The sequence below is a fragment of the Palaemon carinicauda genome, chromosome 41, assembly GCF_036898095.1.
Source record: "Palaemon carinicauda isolate YSFRI2023 chromosome 41, ASM3689809v2, whole genome shotgun sequence".
Taxonomy (NCBI): Eukaryota; Metazoa; Arthropoda; class Malacostraca; order Decapoda; family Palaemonidae; genus Palaemon; species Palaemon carinicauda.
Window position 1 is genome coordinate 47714507 of NC_090765.1, and position 22799 is coordinate 47737305.

General features: G+C 41.7%; 1 protein-coding gene across 3 annotated transcripts in view; it reads right to left on the bottom strand.

The window, feature by feature from the left end:
* LOC137632586 (H/ACA ribonucleoprotein complex non-core subunit NAF1) overlaps window positions 1-22799 on the bottom strand; it is a 101261-nt gene that overhangs the window by 68225 nt on the left and 10237 nt on the right. For all 3 annotated transcript variants that reach the window (XM_068364615.1, XM_068364614.1, XM_068364616.1), the window contains 2 exons: window positions 18791-19581; window positions 14438-14892 (listed from right to left, as the gene is read on the bottom strand). In XM_068364615.1, the coding sequence (XP_068220716.1) occupies window positions 14438-14892; window positions 18791-19522 (1187 nt within the window). In that variant the 5' untranslated portion in view covers window positions 19523-19581. The remainder of the gene's footprint in view (window positions 1-14437; window positions 14893-18790; window positions 19582-22799) is intronic.

Below are 22799 nucleotides of genomic sequence, written 5' to 3' on the forward strand. Positions count from 1 at the left end.
AAAGTCATGCCAAGAGTAAACTCAGACGGCGGAGCAGCCGTTACAAAACGAGTAGGACAAAATTTCACTAAAGAAATTCATAATTATAAAACTAAGGGATTGTTGGACCACCCTAGGTTACTCCTCTTCTGAAAGACTCCCCAAAGGAACATTAGTTGAAAGGGGGTCATCAACTTCTTCAGAAGGCACATCATCTGATAAATCTAAAGTCTTGCGAGAAGGAGATTTATATTCAGAATGACGTGAAGGAAAAGCCTGACAGGCTACATCAACTTGCATATGAACAGAAGTTAAAGTTGGAGGGTCGATGTCACGTTGTGACTGCAAAGAATGTTATTCTACTACACGTCGTGACAGAAGTAACTAACTTTCAAACGTCCCGTAGTAACAGCGGTGACTGCTGTTCGATGCTATATCGTGACTACGATGACTGACCCTCGACGTCACGTCATGTCTACGGTGTCTACCGCTCAACGTCACGTCGTGACTGCGGTGTCTGCAGCTCAAAGTCACGCTGTGACTGCGGTGGCTGACGTTCAAAGCAATCAAAGTTACATCGAGATTTATGCTCCGCATCTCGTTTAACAGCAAAGCTGTCACTAGGGATAACGTCAGCGTGGCGTAACAAAGCTCGTTTAGGAGGTTGAAGACCCGAATCACGTATCCCAGAACCGTGACATACAAAAAGCAAAGGATCCTTTCGCACAGGAACAGGATCGAAAGCTTCTATTTTAGAAGAAAGCTTTAACAGCATATCTTGCAAAACACTTAACTTCGGATCAACCTGTGACTGCGGTGGCTGACGTTCAAACGTCACGTAGTAACAGCGGTGACTGCTGATCGATGGTATATCGTGACTACGGTGACTGACACTCGACGTCACGTTGTGTCTACGGTGTCTACCGCTCAACGTCACGTCGAGTCTGTGGCAGAAACGTCTGTACATGAACGTCATCGCTATGAACGGGACTCTTATGATGACTACAGCTAGGACGTTGAACTTGTTCTGAAGGAACTAATAAACGTTTCAACCATCTCGAAACCTTACGCCCAGGCTTTTAAAGAGACGAATCATCGGAAGACGAGGAGAAACTTCGTCTTTCCGTCTTATGGCAAGGACGTGCTTGACGAGCAACGTCTGATACCTTTGAGGGAACGTCTGTTCATTGGTTTACACTCCTCACTCCCTTAGGTCCTACGACATTCCTTCTCCCTGGTGCAGGGGAGCCTGAAAGAGGTCTCGGACTAGGCAAGTGACAAGCACGAACAAACGAACCCTCCGCAACAGAGAGCATGTTTTTTGCACTTACTTCACTGATATCGCATTTTTTAATAATTTCACATTCGACATGAATAAAACTGATTTCTACCTGAAGCACGCAATTCTCCCTTAAATCAAAAGGTTAGAATTGCGAAATGAGTCGTATAATGTAAGCACATTAGTACAAAATGAAACACACATGCAAAAATCAATAAACATATACATATATATCGAATAAAACGGAAATATATAAAGTTAAAAAGATTAGTGACTGGGGATGAGACTAAACACTAGTTCACTAAGGACTACGTTTCCAATCTCTCACCGTACAGTGCCTTGGGAAGAGAATAAAAACTAAAACGTTTTATCCTCTCTCCCCGTACAGAGACTTGGGACGAGAGTAAATGAATCGAGAACAACGTTACTCGCTCCCAAACTCCTTGTACAGAGACTTGGGACGAGAATAAAGATCGGATCGTTCTCTCTTTCTCTCTCTCTCTCTCTTGTCACTCACAAGAGAATGGCCCACTCACTCTTCGTCAATAACCGGTTATTTGACTAAAGGAAAAAACTGAAAGGACTAAGAAAATGAAAATTAACATGTTCCTTTAAATTAGTATCTAAAAAACTTCAGTTTGAAAGAAGAATGAACAAAACGTCAAAATCGATTTACTCTTTCTGCAAAGTGAAACCGTGATTCTCTCTTTCTCTATCGTAACGATAGAGCGCAAACTGCGTAGCATAAATATGTTATTTTCCTTAGTAAAATAAATTTTTGAATATACTTACCCGATGATCATATAGCTGCATCCCTGCTGCCCGACAGAAAAAACCTACGGGAGGAATACGCCAGCGATCGCTATACAGGTGGGGGTGTACATCAACAGCGCCATCTGTCAAGTAGGTACTCAAGTACTCGATGTCAACAACGAACCAATTTTCTCCTCTGTCCCACTGGTTCTCTATTGGGGAGGAAGGGTGGGTCCTTTAATTTATGATCATCGGGTAAGTATATTCAAAAATTTATTTTACTAAGGAAAATAACATTTTTCAATATCAAACTTACCCGATGATCATATAGCTGATTCACACCCAGGGGGGTGGGTAGAGACCAGCATAACAAGTTGACATTATGAGCTAAGTATTCCGTATTTCATTTTAGCAGTTATTCAAAATAACAAGCATAAAATAAATAAGTACCTGGTAAGGAAGACGACTTGAACAATTACTCTGCCTTTTTAAGTACGTCTTCCTTACTGAGCCTCGCGATCCTCATAAGATGCTGAGCGACTCCTAGGAGCTGAAGTATGAAGGGTTGCAACCCATACTAAAGGTCCTCATCAAAACCTCTAATCTAGGCGCTTCTCAAGAAATGATTTTGACCACCCGCCAAATCAAGTAGGATGCGAAAGGCTTCTTAGCCTTCCGGACAACCCAAAAATATTTCAAGAGAAAGATTAAAAAGGTTCTGGAATTAGGGAATTGTAGTGGTGGAGCCCCCACCACTACTGCACTCGTTGCTACGAATGGTCCCAGAGTGTAGCAGTTCTCGTAAAGAGACTGGACATTCTTAAGATAAAAGACGCGAACACTGATTTGCTTTTCCAATAGGTTGCGTCGAATATATTTTGCAGAGATCTATTTTGTTTAAAGGTCACGGAAGTTGTGACAGCTCTAACTTCGTGTGTCCTTACCTTCAGCCAAGCTTGGTCTTCCTCATTCAGAAGGGAATGAGCTTCTCGTATTAACAGTCTGATAAAAATAGGATAAAGAATTCTCTGACATAGGCAAAGATGAATTCTTAACTGAACACCATAAAGCTTCAGACGGGCCTCGTAAAGGTTTTAAAATAGAACTTAAGAGCTCTTACAGGACATAATACTCTTTCTAGTTCATTTCCAACCATACGATAAGTTTGGAATATCGAACGATATTGGTCAAGGCCGAGAAGGCAGCTCGTGTTTGGCTAGAAAACCAAGATGTAGAACATGTAGCCGTTTCGGATGAGAATCCGATGTTCTTGCTGAATGCATGAATCTCACTGACTCTTTTAGCTGTGGTTAAGCATATCAGGAAAAGAGTCTTAAAGGTGAGATCTTTCAGGAGGCTGATTGAAGTGGTTCGAACCTGTCTAACATAAGGAATCTTAGAACCACGTCTAAATTCCAACCAGGTGTAACCAAACGACGCTCCTTCGTGGTCTCAAAAGACTTAAGGAGGTCCTGTAGATCTTTATTGTTGGAAAGATCTAAGCCTCTGTGACGGAAGACTGATGCCAACATGCTTCTGTAACCCTTGATAGTGGGAGCTGAAAGAGATCGCTCTTTCCTCAGATATAAGAGGAAGTCAGCTATTTGAGTTACAGAGGTACTGGTCGAGGATACGGATACTGACTTGCACCAGTTTCGGAAGATTTCCCACTTCGATTGGTAGACTCTAAGGGTGGATGTTCTCCTTGCTCTAGCAATCGCTCTGGTTGCCTCCTTCGAAAAACCTCTAGTTCTCGAGAGTCTTTCGATACTCTGAAGGCAGTGAGACGAAGAGCGTGGAGGCCTTGGAGTACCTTCTTTACGCGTGGCAGACGTAGCAGGTCCACCCTTAGGGGAAGAGTTCTGGGAACGTCTACTAGCCATCGAAGTACCTCGGTAAGTTATTCTCTCGCGGGCCAGAGGGAAGCAACTAGTGTCAACTTTGTCCCTTCGTGAGAGGCGAACTTCTGCAGTACCTTGTTGACAATCTAGAACGGAGGGAATGCATATAGATCTAGATGAGACCAATCTAGTAGAAAGGCATCTAAAAGAACTACTGCTGGGTCCGGGATAGGTGAGCAAAGTATTGAGAGCCTCTTGGACATCGAGGTTGCGAAGAGATCTATGGTTGGCTGGCCCCAGGTGACCCAAAGTCTCTTGCATACATCCTTGTGGAGGGTCCAATATGTTGGAATTATTGTCCCTTCCTACTGAGACAATCTGCTAAGACATTCAAGTTGCCTTGGAAGAAACTTGTTACTAGTGAAAAGGCTAGACCTGTTGAACAGGAGAGGAGGTCACTTGCGAACTCGTACCATGTCAGAGAGTAGGTCCCTCCTTGCTAGGAGATGTACATCAAAGCAGGGAGTTGTCCGTGTTCACCTCCACTACTTTGCCTTGAAGGAGAGACCTGAAGCTTTTCCAGGTCAGACGTACTGCCAGAAGCTTCTTGCAGTTGAAATGCATTGTCCTTTGACTCGAGTTCCATAATCCCGAGCATTCCCTACCGCCTAAGGTCGCACCCCAGCCTACGTCCGATGCGTCTGAGAAGAGAACGTGGTTGGGAGTCTGAACAGTCAGGGGAAGACCCTATCAAAGGTTGATAAAGTCCTTTCATCAAGTCAGACCAGACTTATCTTCCGGAAACCGGGATCGAGACCGCTTCTAGCGTCTTGTCCTTTTCCAGTGAAGAGCTAGATGAAACCGAAGAGGACGGAGGTGTAGTCTTCCAAGTGACACCAATTGAACCACGGATGACAGTGTCCTAACTAGACTCATCCACAGCCTGACAGGGCCGTGTTCCTTCTTCAGCATCTTCTGGATGGATAGCAGGGCTGGGGGTTGATCGTCTTGTTCAGCCATGTCCTCATCAGAGGGTTCCTCATCCGAAACTGATGAGGAAACGGCAACGGAGTGGGCAACGTCTGACTCGCTGAATCCGGTCGCACTGGTGGATGCGTGACGGAGCCGGACACAAGATCATGGTACTGCTGCACAGTCTGTGAACTGTCAACCATGGGGAAGCGAGGAAGTACAGCGACAACCCGAAACTGTCTAGACTGTCTGGGTTGTGCAGACAACCCCTTATCGGGTTGCTGAGGTTGCCGCACTGCGTCACAACAAGTCACCTCTGCTGGTTGTTGAACGTCTTCCCAGTGACACACTGAACGTCCACAACCACCTCCGAGAGTCGCTTAACGTCAACGTGCGACTGGCAACCCACACTGGGTCGCACCGGTGGAGGAACCATCTCAACTGGCGGACGTGAGTAGGATACCTCAGCGTCAACAGGGCGTACAACCAACCGGTAGGAAGGTTGTTGGCAAGAAGGTTCTTCTCCGAGAAAAAATCCTCTATCAAGGACTAAGCTTGGACTGCATGTCTTGCAACAAAGCCCAAGGTCTATGGGAGCAGGTGTGGCAACAGACGGGGTTAGCGACTGAAGCGGAACCATTTACCCTCCCTGGAAGCATGTTATGCTTTAATTAAAGTCCATAGGAGGCTAAGCAGCTTAAGGCTCCTCTCCAAATGACAGAGTCCTCAAGGGAATATCAGAAGGAGGGAGAACAGCACTTTCTCATCTACAGGAACCATGTCCGAGAAAAGCTAGGTTATCTCAGTGAGGGTTTCACTGGTGCATAAGCAGCAGACCAGAAGGCAACGTTATGAAACTGCTTGACAGTCTGTGAACTGTCAAAAACTGAACTGTCAACCCCAACAGGTGCGTGAGGACATACAGCACTGGTGTATTAGTAGCACACCAGAAGGCAACGTCATGTAACTGTTTGACAGTCTGTGAGTTGGCAACAACCAAAGCTGTGTGGGGAAGCCTCAACTCCTGACTGACTAGTTTGCTGCGGGCGAGTGGCGGTAACCACAGTGTGTTGCGGAGGCTGACACACCGTGTCAAAACACGGCAGCTTGTGGTAGCTCACGCACGGCAACGGAGTGCTCCGTGTGTCTGTGGGAGTCAGCATGCGTCTGGCAGGGTCGACTGCGCATGGGTGGAGGAGCTCTCACAACAAGAGTGTGGGAGCAGGCAGCCATGCCGGGCGCACAACCGTGGCAGGCTGTAGGCCAACGGGTGCATCGTCAACCTTCTCCGCAGTCGGAGTGTGGGAGCTGGCAACAACAAAAGCGGAGTGCTGGTGCGTGGGAGGGACTGCCGTGGGTTGCGGAGCATGCCGCATTGCGGCAAAACACGGCAGCTTGACAGCACCTTCCCACTGCTGATGCGGTAGCTCACGCATGTCAACGGAGGGTGCAGCATGAACATGCGTCTGGCAGGATCGACTGCGCATCGGTGGTGGAGCTCTCACAGGTGGAGTGTGGGAGCAGGCAGCCGCAGTATCTGCTGAGCGCACAACCGTGGCAGGTTGTAGGTTAACAGGTGCAGTGTCAACCTTCTCAGCACGATACTCCTGCATGAAGGAAGCAAGCTGAGACTGCATATCTGCAGCATGGACCACTAGGGTCTATAAAAGACGGCAACAAACGGAGCTACTGTCCGTTGTGACTGAGGGTCTAAAACAGCTGGTGCGGTAACAGACGGAGTTACTGCCTGTTGCGGTACCACCTTGCCTCTCTCGGAAGGTGTGCAGTCGTCGGATGACTGCAGCGAGTCCGAACTGACCCAGTGGCTACACCTAGGCCGTTGGACTTGCGCGGAAGGGACCGACTTGCACTTAAAAAAGCTGCAAGATTTGGTCCATGGTTTCTGCGAGAAACCTCTTCCGCAGACGAGGAATAAATGGGCTCTCTCGTCTTTGTGTGGGTGGGGTGATCACGTCGGCAACGTGTGTAGATACACCCGAAACCACGGAGGGAAACGTCTGTTCGTCGATCAAGGCCTGTGGAACCCATAAGTCCTTCGACATTACTTCTCCCCTGGGCTTGGGAGCTTGTAAGAGGTATCGGACTAGGTGAACCACTGGCACGAACAGACGAACCCTCGAACGCAACACTGTAACACTTTGCGCATATCACTTTATCACTTTTGATTTTCTGTTAGCACTTATTTCACTGAAATCGAAACTTTAACTGATTTCCACCTGAAACACGCAATCCTATCCTTCATTAAAAGGTAGTAATTGCGAAAACAGTATTACAATGCAACAGAAAAACATAATTAAAGATAAAGAATTCAGTGGCTGGAAAAGAGACTAAACACTAGATCAAATAAACTACGTTTAAAATCTCTCACCGCATAAAGCCTGGGAACAAGAATAAAACTCTAGAAACGTTTTACCTTCTTCCCCTACAGCGACTAGGGAGAAGAGTAAAAAACGAGAACAACGTTACCCGCTTGAACGAAACGTTTATTCTCCTCTCTCTCCCTCCGTCTCTATCTCTCTCTCTCTTCTCTCTTGACTTAGAACCTGAGAGAAGAGCCCAATTATATATCGTTAAAACATATTATTTGCTAAAGGAAAAAACTGAAAGGTTTCCCAAATAAAAAGTTCCTTTATTTAGAATTTAAACTATTTAAGCTAAGAAAGAATGAACGAAACGCTAGAATCGGTTAACTCTTACTGCAACGTGAAACCGTGAAATAATCTCTCTCTATCGTAACGATAGAGCGCATGTTGAACGTTCTGAACGTCAACAACTGCGGAGACAAAACTAAACGTTAGTTCATCTTTGAAAACAGTACGAGACTATCAAAGAAATTCTTTCAAAAACATTAAAATTAAAAAAAGGTATAAACTCTTAAAAGGTAAATACGATATGACGGGCTCAAAGTTAATTAACTTCGGTTCCAAGTAAGGACCGCCTACTATTAGGAAAGGTCGCATATAAACAAACATAAAAAATAATTTTATAAGTTTATAATAAATGGAAAGTTAATCGAAGAGGCCTATAAAGGCGGAGAGTTATAAAATAAATAGATCTATAACTTGTTAAGCAAAATTACCAAAAACCTAAACACACTTCCGTCTAAGGGAAGGGTCGGCCATTTAAAAGTGAAAGAGAGTTCATACTCTCTTCGTCACCATAATTAAATCTATCCAAAACGAGTTCAAGTTTTGAAATGAAGATAAAACCCCTGCATAGCGAAAGCTCAAAACTGGAATAGTGTACTTCACCAAATCGTTGTGAAAACAAATCCAGTTAGGGACGGCGTATTTAGTAGGTCTTGCCTGTGTCACGACAGAGGGAAAATTGGTTCGTTGTTGACATCGAGTACTTGAGTACCTACTTGACAGATGGCGCTGTTGATGTACACCCTCACCTGTATATCGATCGCTGGCGTATTCCTCCCGTAGGTTTTTTCTGTCGGGCAGCAGGGATGCAGCTATATGATCATCGGGTAAGTTTGATATTGAAAAAAACCAAACGTTCGTTCATCTTTGAAAAACAGCACGAAGACTATTCAAAGAATAAATTTCTTAAAATATTCTCTAAAAATATTCATCTCATCACTCTTACAGAGCAACTGTTTTTATCTAAACAAACATAAAAGTTGAATGGGCTCAACGTTGTTTAACTCCGTTTTCCAAGTCAGGACCGCCTACAAAGAATAGGTAAAGGCCGCATATAAACAAAAACATAAAATTTATCTCGATGTTTAGTATAAATGGAAAGCTAATCGAAGAGGCCTAATAAAGGCGGGTGAGATATAAAATATATAGAGGTAAATCTATAAATATCAACAATAATTTATAAAGTGATAAAATAATTACTAAAAGCCCTTAACACACTTCCGTACACTGAGGGAAGGGTCGGCCATCTTTTCTCTATGGAAAAACCAGAGTGAGATTAAAAAAGCAAGGGCAAAAAACTTTTCCTCTCCTTTCAAAAGCATTTCTTTTGAAGATAGTATTGAATAAACCAAGTACTTCACCAATTCGGTAGAAAACTCGAGGTCTAGAGCGAGCGGAACCAATGTTGTCGGTGACACCGACAGAGAAGAACTGGAGTGGTTGAGAAGTATATGCGGTATCTGGCCGATAGTTGGCGCTAGTGGGCACACCCGCAACCTTCATGGCGATCGCTCGCAAGTTTTTTGGAATCTGTCGGGCCGTCGGAGACGTCAGCTATTTATATATTCACCGGCTAAGTTTAATATTTAAAATTACTGACGTGCTCTATCAACTTGTTTGAGACAAATCCTTGATTAGCATAATCAGGGATACATGCCAAATGTGATGGCAATGTCAGACATGTAAGGTCTGAAGGGTGGTCCTTGCCCTGCCAACCTTGAAAATAATGACCTCTTTTCTTTTTGAATTGGTCACTTTGGACCTTCTGAGTCTCAACAACCAGTACTGGTTTTGTTGGGTGTTTGATGGCAGCAGTACCCATGAGAAATATTAGATTATTAGATATTATCAGGCATCATAACTATAAGGAATAAGAGCAGCACATGCCAAGTACTGGAAGACAGTTTTTCCGGCTATCCCGTGTGTTCCAGTTCAGATATTGACTGGTAACCAACCTAAATTTATTTTCCAGGAATCTACTGTGTTATTGGAGTGGTATAATGTTGTACATGAGAAAACAACTCCATATAAACCCTCTAATAATGGTGCAGTGGAACGGGTAAGCAGACTATTGGCAAGTTACTGAGGGTAATTTTCTGGGGAATCTGGGAAATGGGACCAGCGCTTATCCAGAGCAGTTCTCAGCTACAACCATTCCCACCACACTGAAATTGGTTGTACTCCAACTGAGAATATACTGAGGGTGTTCATGATGTTGATAGTATCCTATTATTTTCTGCAGAAATAAGAGACCCATGGGTTGAAGGAAATCCTTGGTACAAACCGTTTAAAGAGGGTTCTTTGCTTCTTAAAAAGGTACACCTGCTGGGACACCTTTGGTAAACAAGCTCAACCCAAGGTTTGAAGGAGTATTCCATTTTATTAAAAGTACTATACATGAGAATAAGGTCACTGATGGTGAATTGGTACCATATCTAGCTAAAAGTATGGCTAGAGTCTCTAGCCTATATTAGGAGGCCCAAGACAAAGGATAGTTTAGGACTTGTTGATACTACTCCAACTTCGTATATCTCGTATAGTTCTGGCTTCAGTAGAGATAGTAACTCTTTTAGTGTGGCTGTCGTAGTCGCATCATATCTTTTGTCCTCAGATCATCACAAATCACAACAACAAAGAAATAGTTAAAGCCCTCCGAACAATTTACCTAAGCCAAAGCTCATCAAAACATCAGCTCAGGGTTATGAGAGAAAGAAGGTGCTAGATTCTGTCATATCTGCTTGAAGATTTTGATGAGACTCCTGTATTAAAACCAGAAACAGTATTGCGATCGTAGTACTATAAGTATGAGAAGATAGTTCCCCTGGAATGGGCAACACCATAATTTTGACTCCTGAATTGGAGGTTCGCTGTCCAGAAGTTCCAGCACCCTATTAGCCTCCTCTTTCCAGGAGGACATCCCCCCCTCCCCGCAGTAAGTTGGGAACTCTGGAAGTATCCAGCATTTTACACTTGGAACAACCTTCTCTTGGTTCCAAGAGTTCCAGCCAAGACTTGTCAAGACCTGCTAATATAGAAAGCAGTTTCTGACCTTGCAATGTCCACTCATCCGATTATGACTACTCTGGCTATTTTCTACCTGATTTTGACAACCGACTGTTGCCTGAGAGTTCTGTTTCATGTGGATTTAGTCCCCCTTAGACTAGATTCAAAGCCTCATTTTTGACTTGCCTCTAGTACAACCTCGAGTTATCAAGGAGACCTTGTCTCTCTTTAAATCAGACAAAAACCCCGAATAAGGAATTGTCTTCCACTGCTCCGCTTCCTGAATTTTAGCCGTTTCCAGCAATCTAATGTAAACCTAAAACAAAGATCAGAGCTCAAAGTTGAAGTGGGACAGTTTGGTTTACATAATATGAGCATACCAGCTCTATTTGGGTCTACTCAAACAGAGTTACCCCCTGAATCATAGCCTTATTACCCAGGATTTGTATTGTCTTCTGGTTTTACGGATTCTGTCTCTGGTCTGCATCAGAAAACGTAAACCTGCAAGTACCAGCTTCTTACGAGTTTATCAACCAGTTAAAGGCAAACCCATCTATATACGGACAGTCACCGTCTTAGCCTATCAAGTGTTGAGAGAGATCAATATTGCTCACCAGAAAATTGCTGAATTCTAGCTTGCATCCCAAACAGAATTTCAGACTCAGAAAAAAATCTATCAATCTCCCAGTGATTTAAATACCAACCTTTATTTTCAACATAAATTTTTGTTAGTACAGTATCTTCTTCTTCTTCTTCTTCGTCTACATCTTTTCCCACTCCTATGTGGGGTCGATGTTTCTGGTCAGCTTTCTCCATCTACCTCTGTCCCACACCTCATCACCGGTTAATCCCTTTGATCGAAGGTCATCCTTGATACAGTCCACCCACCTTCGCTTTGGTCTCCCTCTCCTTCTCGTTCCCTGTGCCTCCATTTCCATCACTCTCCTCCCAATATACTGTTCATCTCTTCTCATGACATGACCGTACCTCCTCAGTCTACTAACTAGGGTCAGTTAGTATAGTATATTAATCATTAATCATTTCTTCAATTCCCAGATTAGGAGATTGAAGGCTGAGGAACAGTTTCAGGTTACGTGAGATAAAACTGTGTTAAGGGATGAAATTAATAGTATACCTGTCATGTCTATAATAAAAAATTATTGGATAACAAATTATTGGATAACTCAAAACTCAGTTTCTGTTATTTGTGTGTAGAATGGACCATATAGAGATGTCTTATCTGTGAACAATATTGTATCCTTTCCATGACAGTGACTAGCCTTTTCTTAGATTAAGAATTTTAATGAAGTGAGAGAGTTCAAACACAATAAATTTGTCTCCGGCAAATATTGAATGTTTAGAGAATTAAGTCTGTAATTTTACTGGGTAGGGATATGAGTGCAGTATGTCTATTGTATTTCCTGTATATGATTGTAAAACTAATTTGTAAATTTTTAAGGGGAAAGGATGATAAATTAATTTTTGGCTTTTATCAAAATATTGGTTTAATTTTAATTGATCAATCTACCCTTCTACTGAAATTTGTGCAACATCACCTGGACAGTATTTAACTGTAATCTGAATTGCATTATGTACTGTAATGCAATGATGTATAAGTTTTCTATTATATTACCATGCTAAAACGATGAAAGAATTATTTGAATTGTATAGTTATGGTGTAGGGTGTTGCGGTAGTCATGAGACAATTTTAAGAAGGGCAGATGAGTAGGTGGAGGAATGTAAAAAGAAACTATGTATAGTTTGGAAAAATACAAATTACTTTTTTTAAAATTTGTGTTATTGTATTTCACTGTTAATTGATTTATGTTTTGACTTATTAACACACTAATAACTCACTTTGCCCTTATAATATTTCTAATGAATTATCTCTATTTCTGACTTACAGAACTCCCTACCTATAGTAGGGACATGGGTTTCAAAAACTGCTGCTCCTCAGAGTTTCTGGGAACCTATTTACTGCATTACGTCCATTTGTTTGGATCTAATTGTTGTTTCTGGCAGGAAACTACATATATGGGATGTACTGGTTGCTGGTGAAAAGAGAACTACAACTTTTTAATGATGATGAATTGACTCTTAGGGACCTGTTTCCGGATGGATTAAAAGGAGTATTCCTGGTTCTTTAGATGCTCTTGTCAACTCTGTCTACATCAAACCAAAGGCAGAGCGGACAGATGAAAAGCCACCTCTAGGTGATACAAAGGAAGAAAGAGCATGAAAAGTGAGAAACTAAAGGGTGGATTTATCAAGAGCCAAGACAAAGAGGAATTTGTATTGCCCTGTGTTTAAGGATGGAGGGAACTAGATTTGGCATATTTCATGTTTGAATCTCGTCACAGTGAATTCTAGACCCTGTCTTAAAATGGAGATTCCTCTGTAGTAATTTCTATGGATTTCCAGAGAGCATTCCATTCCTGGAACATAAAACCGGTCAGAAGTTCTACGTGGTCTGGTGTGGTGATTGACTAAACTTTGATGGTTGACAGGATGGTGCAAAAATCACACAGTGATGAAGTTCATGAAAGTGAGTGTAATTTACCAGTAACAGAAAGAGTCATAGCAACCCTAATTATTGGATTTTGCAGATTTTAGAGTAAACACCAACTAAAGTTTCTAGGCCTTTCTAATAGAAAGTGATCAGATTTTTTTGTGGCAAAATTCCAATTGGTATCAGCATTATCAGGACAGAAGCGAGTATCTTGTGTTAATTTTTTAGTAAACTTATACCTGCCAGCTATCATATGTAAGTACCAATGTCAGGAACTGTTTATGTTGTGGCTAATTGGGACATCACTGTCACTTTTAAAGTGGAAATATAACTTTCACAAATATTCTGGATAAATCAATGGTGAATAGTCTTAAGAAAAAAGTTTTCTTTGATAAATTGCCTGAATTAAAGAGATTATACGGGGGTCCTCTAGCAACACCAGTCGCTACATCACATTCTAAGTAGACATCTCTTAGCCTCTATTTTACTTTGGCCCCTGGTCAGCTACCAATAGCTGAATATTAACAGCACCAGCCATCAGATAGGTCTTCAGAACCAATGGGTGTTAATTAATGTTAAAGTGACAAAATTAAATGGTAGAAAAGACTTCTGTATAGGTTAAGATTTTTTAATTAATTCTTTGTTAACTGTTCATCATAGAGACATTATTTATGTACATAATTTCATCCTAGAAATCTAAATCTCTACTTCATATAAAAGTATTGGGATTCCTAGACAAGGTTTTGTACTTTGCAGAATTTTCATTCCTCCATTGATGGACATTAGGTTTTTCTTTTTCTTCTTATTCTTTTTTATTTGTCTATAACAAAATAAATATTTTTTCATTGTTTTTTTTTCAGTTTTTTCCCAAATAACCTGACTCGATTCACAGCCTTTATATAATCTTTTATTTATTTTGTTTTCAAGTTCTGAAGAGGCCAAGTAGAAATCTTACCCAAGTTTCTTCCTGAACAGTAACTTAATGCAATATTTGCACAGAAAAGATCATAACTAAAGCAAATGTAACTTGTTTGGTCACCTTGTCCAAGACCCTAAAAAGGAGTGGTGTCCATATCCTTCTAAAAGCAATGAACTGTCTGGAGCCATCTGTGTAAATGTACAGTATAGACCACCAGCAAGTTGTTGTTGGCAGCTAACCCCTACAATGGTCGAAGCAAAAGTGGAGAGAACCAACTGAGAGAGGGGACGGAAACAATGCCCTGTCCCTGCTCCAGTAAGATAACTGCTCATTATGCATTTTAACAACAGATTCAGCTTGCGCCAAAATATTAAAGTACAAGGGTTTGTATGTCATGTAGGAACAAATACTAATCCTTAAGTTGAATATCATTACTAATTTCATTGATGACACAAATTCTTCAAGTTCATTCTATAATATAAGAATAATATTTTAAAAGCGGTAAAATCATACTTCTCTACGCTTTGAGGTACATCCTTTGCCGTCTTTCTCACAATTATTTCATCATCACTTGTTTCGTCTGAAGAAGAAGAAGGTGGAACTATGCTGGGTGAAGATGAAGATGAGGATGATGATGAAGATGTAGATGCAGCGTCAGAGTCACTTTCAGAATCATCCGTTCCGCTTCCAATATCTATAGTGAAACGATATTTATCTGTAGCTAAATCAACAACAGGAACATTTTCAGGATTCGCTGATGATGTGGCTGCAATCTCCTGCCCATTGACAGAACTGGATGTAGTTGGTACCTTAATGATCTCTGCTTCATCCTTTTTCTCTGCTTTGCTAATAGTTGAATCCTTAGCCTCTTCGACTTCATCAGATTCCATGTCATCATCACTACCTGATTCCCCATATCCTATAAGGGAAATTAATGCTTTGCTTGGAGAAGTACCATCACAGCTAATCTGAAAATATAACACATCTTTACCTTTAAGGATAAATATTGTCATCATTATAACAAAAACTATACAACTCTAAAATTCTAAACTTATTCTAATTTATCATGTCACCCAACAAGGAAAATTTAATAAAACGGGAGAAAAATAAGTACATACAGTAATAAATCAAAAACAAAATTGACATTTGAAAATTTCGGTAATTTGTATTTTATCAGCAATGCAAATCTGACTCCTTAATTACAACACTATCTTCAGTCCAAGCTGGAAACAGCAATTAAAACATAAAAAGGTACAGTACCTTAAATTATCAGCATGAAAAAGCCATGACTAACTACTTGATGTTGTCGAACCAATTTTGACCTTAGTTCAGGAATGAGAGGGTTGGCTGAGAGGGAAAATAATTGTTGAAAGACAATACTAAGGGTAGTTGTTTCTGGTACCTTACTCATGAAAAAAACACACGAGACGTTGGTTGGAGACAATACTTGCTGACAACTGTATGTGCATGCTGACAACTGAGATGGAGGATCGAGGATCCTGAAATCTAAGAAAACTCAAGTCATGGATTGCACTCTAAGAGAGGGAAGATCTAGATCAAGCAGTAGTTTCAGCGAGCTTGAAATTCTCTCATGATAGCATCACTGAAGCATCTCTGGAACATCCCGAGGCAAGAAAGGGACGAGACATCTGCAAAGGTCCTGACCAATTACGTTTGTGGTCGGTCTGATGTGAGATCCAATACCGCACTGGAAGCATGAGCTCCTGTACTCAATACTAAAAATCTTTCCAGGGCTTGCAGTGGTTTGGGTTTTTGGCACGGCACTGCTTCTTCCGCAAAATTATGCTGAGAGAATGGCCAAAGACTCAAGTGACTACGCAAAATTAGTCGTCCTGTGTTTTAGCGATACCTTCCTCTTCCTCTTTTACAATAGAAGCGCTGTACAGAAACAGGTAATGGGAACAGGTGAACTTACTCTGATGTGGCTCAAAAGTTATGAACCTTTGAGGCACGACAGTAAACTCCGATCAGTGTTCAAGATCATGTGGTTTGGAATTGCATGATTCCCAACCCTGGTAACCGATCATTGTACACAATCATAAGGTTCCTGACCTACGAAGTGATCGTATGGTTCTCGATTATTGTACATTATTAATATTATTAATAACTAAGCTACAACCCCAATTGGAAAAGCAGGATACTATAAGCCCAAGGGCTCCAATAGGAAAAATAGCCCAGTGAGGAGAGAAAATAAGGAAATAAACTATATGAAAAGTAATAAAAAATTAAAATGAAATATTTTAAGAACTGTAACAACATTAAAACAATAAAATATTTTAAGAACAGTAACATTGAAACAGATCTTTCATATATAAAATATTAAAAGAGACTTGTTAGCCTCTTCAACATAAAAACATTTGCTGCTAGTTTGAACTCATGAAGTTCTACCGATTCAACTACCCAATTCGGAAGATCATGCATGTTAACTTCCTAATCACGGCAGATGATCGTGGTAAACAATCATAAGGTTCCCAATCGCGGTAAACGATCATAAGGTTCTCAATCTCGATAATTGATCACAAGTTACTACAAATGCTACGCACGGCCGATCCCAGGGAAAATGCCAATAGCGGAGAACAACTGCAAGGAAAGATTTCTTGCAGGGAGTGAACACAATCGGAATATTACCTTAAAAACAAAACATAAAAGGCAGGACACTAGGAAACCTCAAACTATTGCCGGTAAGATCTTGTACATTCGATAAGAACAGACCTAGGTTCATCTTCCTTTGTATCATGCAATGAAAGAGCAACAACAAAGCAGACGCCAGAATTTCTGAGCCCTGAAAGTCATTGTAGATGATACATGAAGTGTCCGATTTACATAACGTCGAGCAGGTGCAGTGAATACATGAACCTCATAACCAAACGTATTCCTGTGGAAACAAACATTTCCTGTACATAACCTCTCACCATATGCACAGGATGAGAAAGTGCAGTACAGTACTGTGTAACTCAATCAGCTTGTTGAGTGGCCTTTTTATCTTCAAGCAAGAAAACGAGAGCTCCATCTTGTATGAGGCCAAGTGCTAGCAACGGGCGTATGAGCACTTGTTATCAGGAGCCAATCAGCAGAGAGTACGCTTTTAGTATGAACCGCACAGCGTTTATGATCTTGGTGCGTACAGTTCTCACGTTCTCTGAGGTCATCGCAGACACATCGTTATGATGATCTGAACTATTTAGACAACGTCTCCCACTTCAAATGTCGCAGTAGCATTTGGTTGAGGGCAATGCATTGGGTACGAGAAGATGAAGGCAATATTATGATACCGCAGAGCCAAAATGGACGATATCTGGATTAAAAGATGCTAATGGTCCACGAAGAACAAAAATACAATAAAATAATACTTAGTATATGGTCTCTGCTTAGCTACTTGCTTGGTAAAGATATGCTCTTTTTGGCAGAATGGATATATGTTTCAGTAGAAGTTAGAAACTACTGTCATCTTCCACCTTGGACCCCGTCAATTTGCAGAAAACCCACTGCAGGCTGATGACGATGAACATATCTAAAGGTACCCGTCTCTGATGAGGAAGCCAGGATAACTCACGTGATTTACTTCAATCCTCAGATTGTGGTAAACTCGAAGAGTTGTCTCGGTGGTAATGAAGGTCAGTCACAGAGTCCGTTAGGATCAGCCAGTCATCCCAAAGTCTTCGGTGACCCTGAGGTGCTGTCGAAACCAAGGCATTGCACCTTGGCATGGAATGACTGTATGATCGAAGATACTTCCTTGATGACAGATGTCCTGGAATCTAGGAGTAGGAGTCCTAGTAGTCAAAAGTGGACAGGAAGTCCTATGGACTATCTGCTTGTTTGACTGTATGCCTTTGCCTCGCCAAACAGAGTTTGATGAACTAACTTGTTCCTGCAGGAGAGGACAAAACTGGAGACTTCTATAGGAAGAACTGACTGTAGAAGCTCGGAGATACCTTGATGAAACCAGTCATTCTGCCAAAAAGACGTAATACATTCCAGGTGTCTAACCAGAAGTTCAGATTACATAGGTTAGAGAGAGAACCACCCTTACACCTCAACAGGTGGGTGGAAGAGAAGAAGAGTGTGCTCTTGTATCAGAACTGTGGATTCTCTGTCCTTGTTGAAAAGAGATGAATACTCCGAAATCGGCCGATGGGCGAACTCAGGCTGCAGGAGAGCGTCTTTATCAGAGGGTTGACGAACAAGACCGAAGTCAACCTAAGCGTTGGTCGTATATGCCTCTCCGGAGGAGTATCCTGCAGATGGAGGGCTGAAGTTGTTTGAACAAGTTCCGAGGGAGAGTAGGCTGACGGATGCCAACGGTATCTGGTGTTTCTTGGTGGTACTCATCCAAGTATTGACTAGACCCAACATTGCCTAACTTCGCTGGTCAGTAGAATTCCCCCAACTAAGGTGTCACCCGAGAGGTACAGGAACCTGCTAACTGTGCAGTCCCTTCATCGGCTGCCATCACCGAATGAAGGAGATATGATAATGATGATAATTGTACTGGCAAGGGGGGAGGGAAGCCTTAACCCCCACCACAACTACTGACACTTCATTATAAATTTTAAAAGACGAATTCGAGCCAACCTGAAAACATAGTCCTATCAAAGGACGAGGTTTGTATTCGTGTAGGAACAAATACTGTACTATAAGTATAGTTCCATCAGTTTTGGCAAAATTCCACTTACCTTCTGAAGAACTTGAAGATAGTGTAGCAAGAATAAGAGATTGCATGATACTTCATACCCAAACCTAGTTGTTATTACTGTACTATATTTCTTTTTTAAATTAACATCAAATATGCAACCAAGTAATTAAGTGGAAATTAATGAAAACTTGAAAACAAAGTTATCTCACCTTGACTTGGGATTCAGGCATCAAATTGGATTTGGAAGAAGAAATGGAGGTACTGGGAGTATCATATACAGTTTCCTTTGATAACTCCAGTACTTGAGCTGGTGGCTTTGGTGGACTAGTTACTGCACTGCTAAAACTTTCTACAGAGTCCTGAGTCATACTAACATCTTGACCCTGGTTATCTATAACTGTTGATTGAAAAATATTATTAGAATTTGTTTCATCAGTTATGGAAGTCACTCTGGATGTAACTTCTATTGCCTCAGTGGCAGTATTACCAATGTTCTCTGAACCATGATTCACTGCACTTTGGACATCACTATCAACACTATTGGTAGTACTGGTCTTTAACTTAACATTCACGTGACTAGAATCTGCAGGTGAAGAAAATTCCTCACTACAGCCACTGTCCATGTCTGTAACTGAACCAGAATTATTGGTGGCAACACTACTCAGTTCAGGGTCATCTGTGCCAGCACATGTAACAAAAGTTTCATTGACATCTTCACTGTCATTTTTCTCTGAACTGGAGGGTAGTTCCTCCATTATAACATCTGTTGTAAGACAGTCTGTACTTTTAACATCATACACAGCTGAAGAGATATCTGAAGTTTCTTTTGATGATGAAAACTGCTGACAAGTTCTATTTTCATCTGCTCCAGTATTCAATGACGAGCCAGACCCTTCAGGTTCTGACTTCTTCAGTACCTTTTCTTCGTCTATGGCCACCATGTCTAGATGATATTAAGCCCAAAGAAGTACTATTCAGTACTGGTTACCATCTGGTGAAACTGAAAAAAAAAAAAAAATAAATTGAAATATATACAATCAATATATACAGAACATGTTAACGCCGATTACACTGCCACATATATAGTGAGATGTGTCATAAGGTATACAGTATTGTCCACATATATTATAATATCAATAACCACAGAGGATAGTATGTAATGTTTTTATTAATCCTACTTAGAGTAGTACCGGTACTCTGTTTATGTGAATGTATCGTTGACTAGTGTTGATTTATATAATACTGTACAGTATATAAATAGATTTACATGCAGTATTATGACAAACTTGAAAGTAATTTGTATTTTTCCTAATGATACAAACCTGTAGCTATTTATTAGGGATTATCTCTCAACAAAGCGGGAAGACTAACCATTAAGTCTTTTAACCCCTTAAGCCCTGCTACGTATACGTGTAAGTTTTACCATACAGTAAGAGACGCACGTATACATCTACGTAATGTTTTTTTCCTAACCAAGCAAAGCAGATTTTATACATTGGGAGGGGTTTAAGGCAAGGTATTGTTTACCAGAGAGTTGTTGAAGCTCCCCCCACTATTCATTTCCGCCAATAAATGTCTGATGGACGCCGTGACGTCGTCATCACATGAGGTAAGGGGAGGGCTTTCTTGAATACTTAGCCGTGTTTTTCAGGCAGTCATTTGTGAAGGATTATCGTAGTTTTATGAGTAAACATTGTGAATAGCTCAGATGAAGATTACAGTGATATTGATGATGGTTACTTATTATCATTTTTGCCATTATAATCATATAATTATCATTAATAGCTGCATGTGAATGTTGATATAATGGCAATCAAAATAGCAATCTGACCGTTGAGGTAAGAATATTCCAAGTTAAATAGGAGATTTTAGGATGGTTAGGCTGCGGAGGAGCTGGTGGTCTGTAGGGCCAGGATGTCAAGGCCCTATGGAGAAGAGAGTCCTGGTGGGACTTCCTCCACCTCTCTGCAGCCTCGTAAAGTCAACACACACACACACACTGAAAAGAAAAGGTAAAAAAGCATCAATGGCAGTAAAACATTTGCGAGGATGAAGAGCAGCAACTCACAGGTATGTGAACGGGAGGGGTAGCGAGCTACCGGCCCTACCCACCGCTAGCCAGCGGGATGGGTCGTTAACTCTCGCTAAATTTAAATAGCTCGTTCTTTCAGCTTCACCGAAAGTGATACCCTTGATAAATAGCGTAAGTTTGTATTCCATTTACGGAACAAAGTTAAATAACAAACAGCTATAATTTTACTTAATGAAGAAAACCACTCGGAAGTGCAACCTAAAACACAAACGGGAAAGGTGTTTCCCTTTGCAGAGTATTCTGCCAGCCGCCTACGTAAAGTGAGCGGTATTGACCTTGAAAAAGAGCAAGACGAAGTAAAGCTCTGAAAGGACTGCACTCCCTTTCCCCAGCAGATTCCTTTCATCAACACGTAGAGGGGAAGGCGGCGACAACAGCTGAACGGAGGAGTATCCACACGACGACAATTCCCCTGCAGCAGCGGCCGAGTTACATGGAAGGCCATTCGCCCCTGGGATAACCGATGTCCAAGGGAGAAAGGTCAAAAGGGAAGGTTCCCCGTCCTTGAGAACCTGTCGTACTAACATTGTCACACAAATGGAAACATTCACTGTAAAGAAAGCTTACAATATACAGTACAGTATATATATATAAAAAAAAATAAGGAATGTTTTCATATATATAGAGGAAAACATAAGTTAAAAAGATAAAGACTAAAGGCAGTCCAAAAATAGGCGAGGAGGAAGAGTAGCAACAACCGCTCTCCCTTCGAGCCAAAAGTAAAGTGAAGCACAGTCACAGGTGTGTGAGTGAGAGGGGTAGCTAGCTAACCCCCTACCCCTGCTAACTAGTAGAGTGGATAGTTAACCCTCACTAAATTCTAATGGCTCGTCCATTCAGCTTCGCCGAAAGTAATACCCCTAAAAATAGCGTTGATTTATATTCCAGTTACGGAACAAATCCGATTCGCAACTTGCTGCGAAAAGGCTCTGTGTAAGGTGATACAGGATAGCCTCCAGGAGTGAAGACGTAAGGATCCTACGGCTTTGTGGAAGATGTTCACGTGGGGTTGTGTGAGTAGATCATGTTGTGGAGGGAGTTCTCTCAGGACTTCCATCAGCAGCTGAAAAAGGTCCTGGCACCATTCTGCATGATGCCATAGCAGAGCTATGAGGGTCACTGCTGGGATGCAGATGATCTCGTCTTGTTGAGCACCTTTCTTGTCCGGCAGAACAAGGGGGAAAGGCATAAACATCAATGTTGTTCCACCATTGCTGGAATGCCTCCTGTCATAGGGCCTGAGGATCCGGGACTGGTGAACAGTACAGCAGGAGCCCATTGTTCAAGGGCATCGCAAATAGATCCACAGTTGGGGAACCACACAAAGTCAGGACTTTGTTGGCTACTGAATGATTCAAAGACCACTCGGAGGCCACTATTAGTCACTCTCCTCAGATGTCCGCGAACACATTTCTTTTGTCCAGGAATGAAGCGAGTTGATCAAGATACCGAGTAGTCTTCTGCTGATCTTAGCATTCACATTGCTAGATGGAAAAGGTGCTGTGAAAAGGTACCGCCTTCTTTGTTCTACGTAAGACACTACTGCGGTCTTGTTGCTCGTCAATACCACAAGGTGACCCGCCAAGAACTGCTGTAGGGTTAGGAAAGCTGCCTTCATCTCTAGATTTATGTGACGGTATCTTTCAGACTCTGACCAGAGCCCAGAGGCCGTGAGGTGAAGCATGTGGCCAACCCTTCTTTTATGCATCTGAAAGGAACATCAATTACGGGAAAGAGACAAGGAGGTCGACCCCTCAGCAGAGATACGTCTGACACACACTATTTCAGGGACCACAGTATCCAGAGATTCCTAGTGCTGAACCACATGGATTTTGGCTGCCACTAGAGAGATTGGATTCATAGGAGTCCGTTATGGAATAGACGAACCAGAGTCAAACAGTGACCTACCAGACGGAATCACTTCTCGCTGGGAAGGCCTCTCGTTGAAGATACACTCTTGCCACCTTCTTCCGCCTCTTGATCCCATCGCCTGAATGAAAATTTTCTGCAAGATGGTGTCAATGACCATGCCTTGGAATACCCGTCTCCAATAAGGAAGCAGGGATTACTTCTCAATATTCATCACAATCCCAAGATCGTGGCAAATTCAAGGAGTTTGTCTCGGT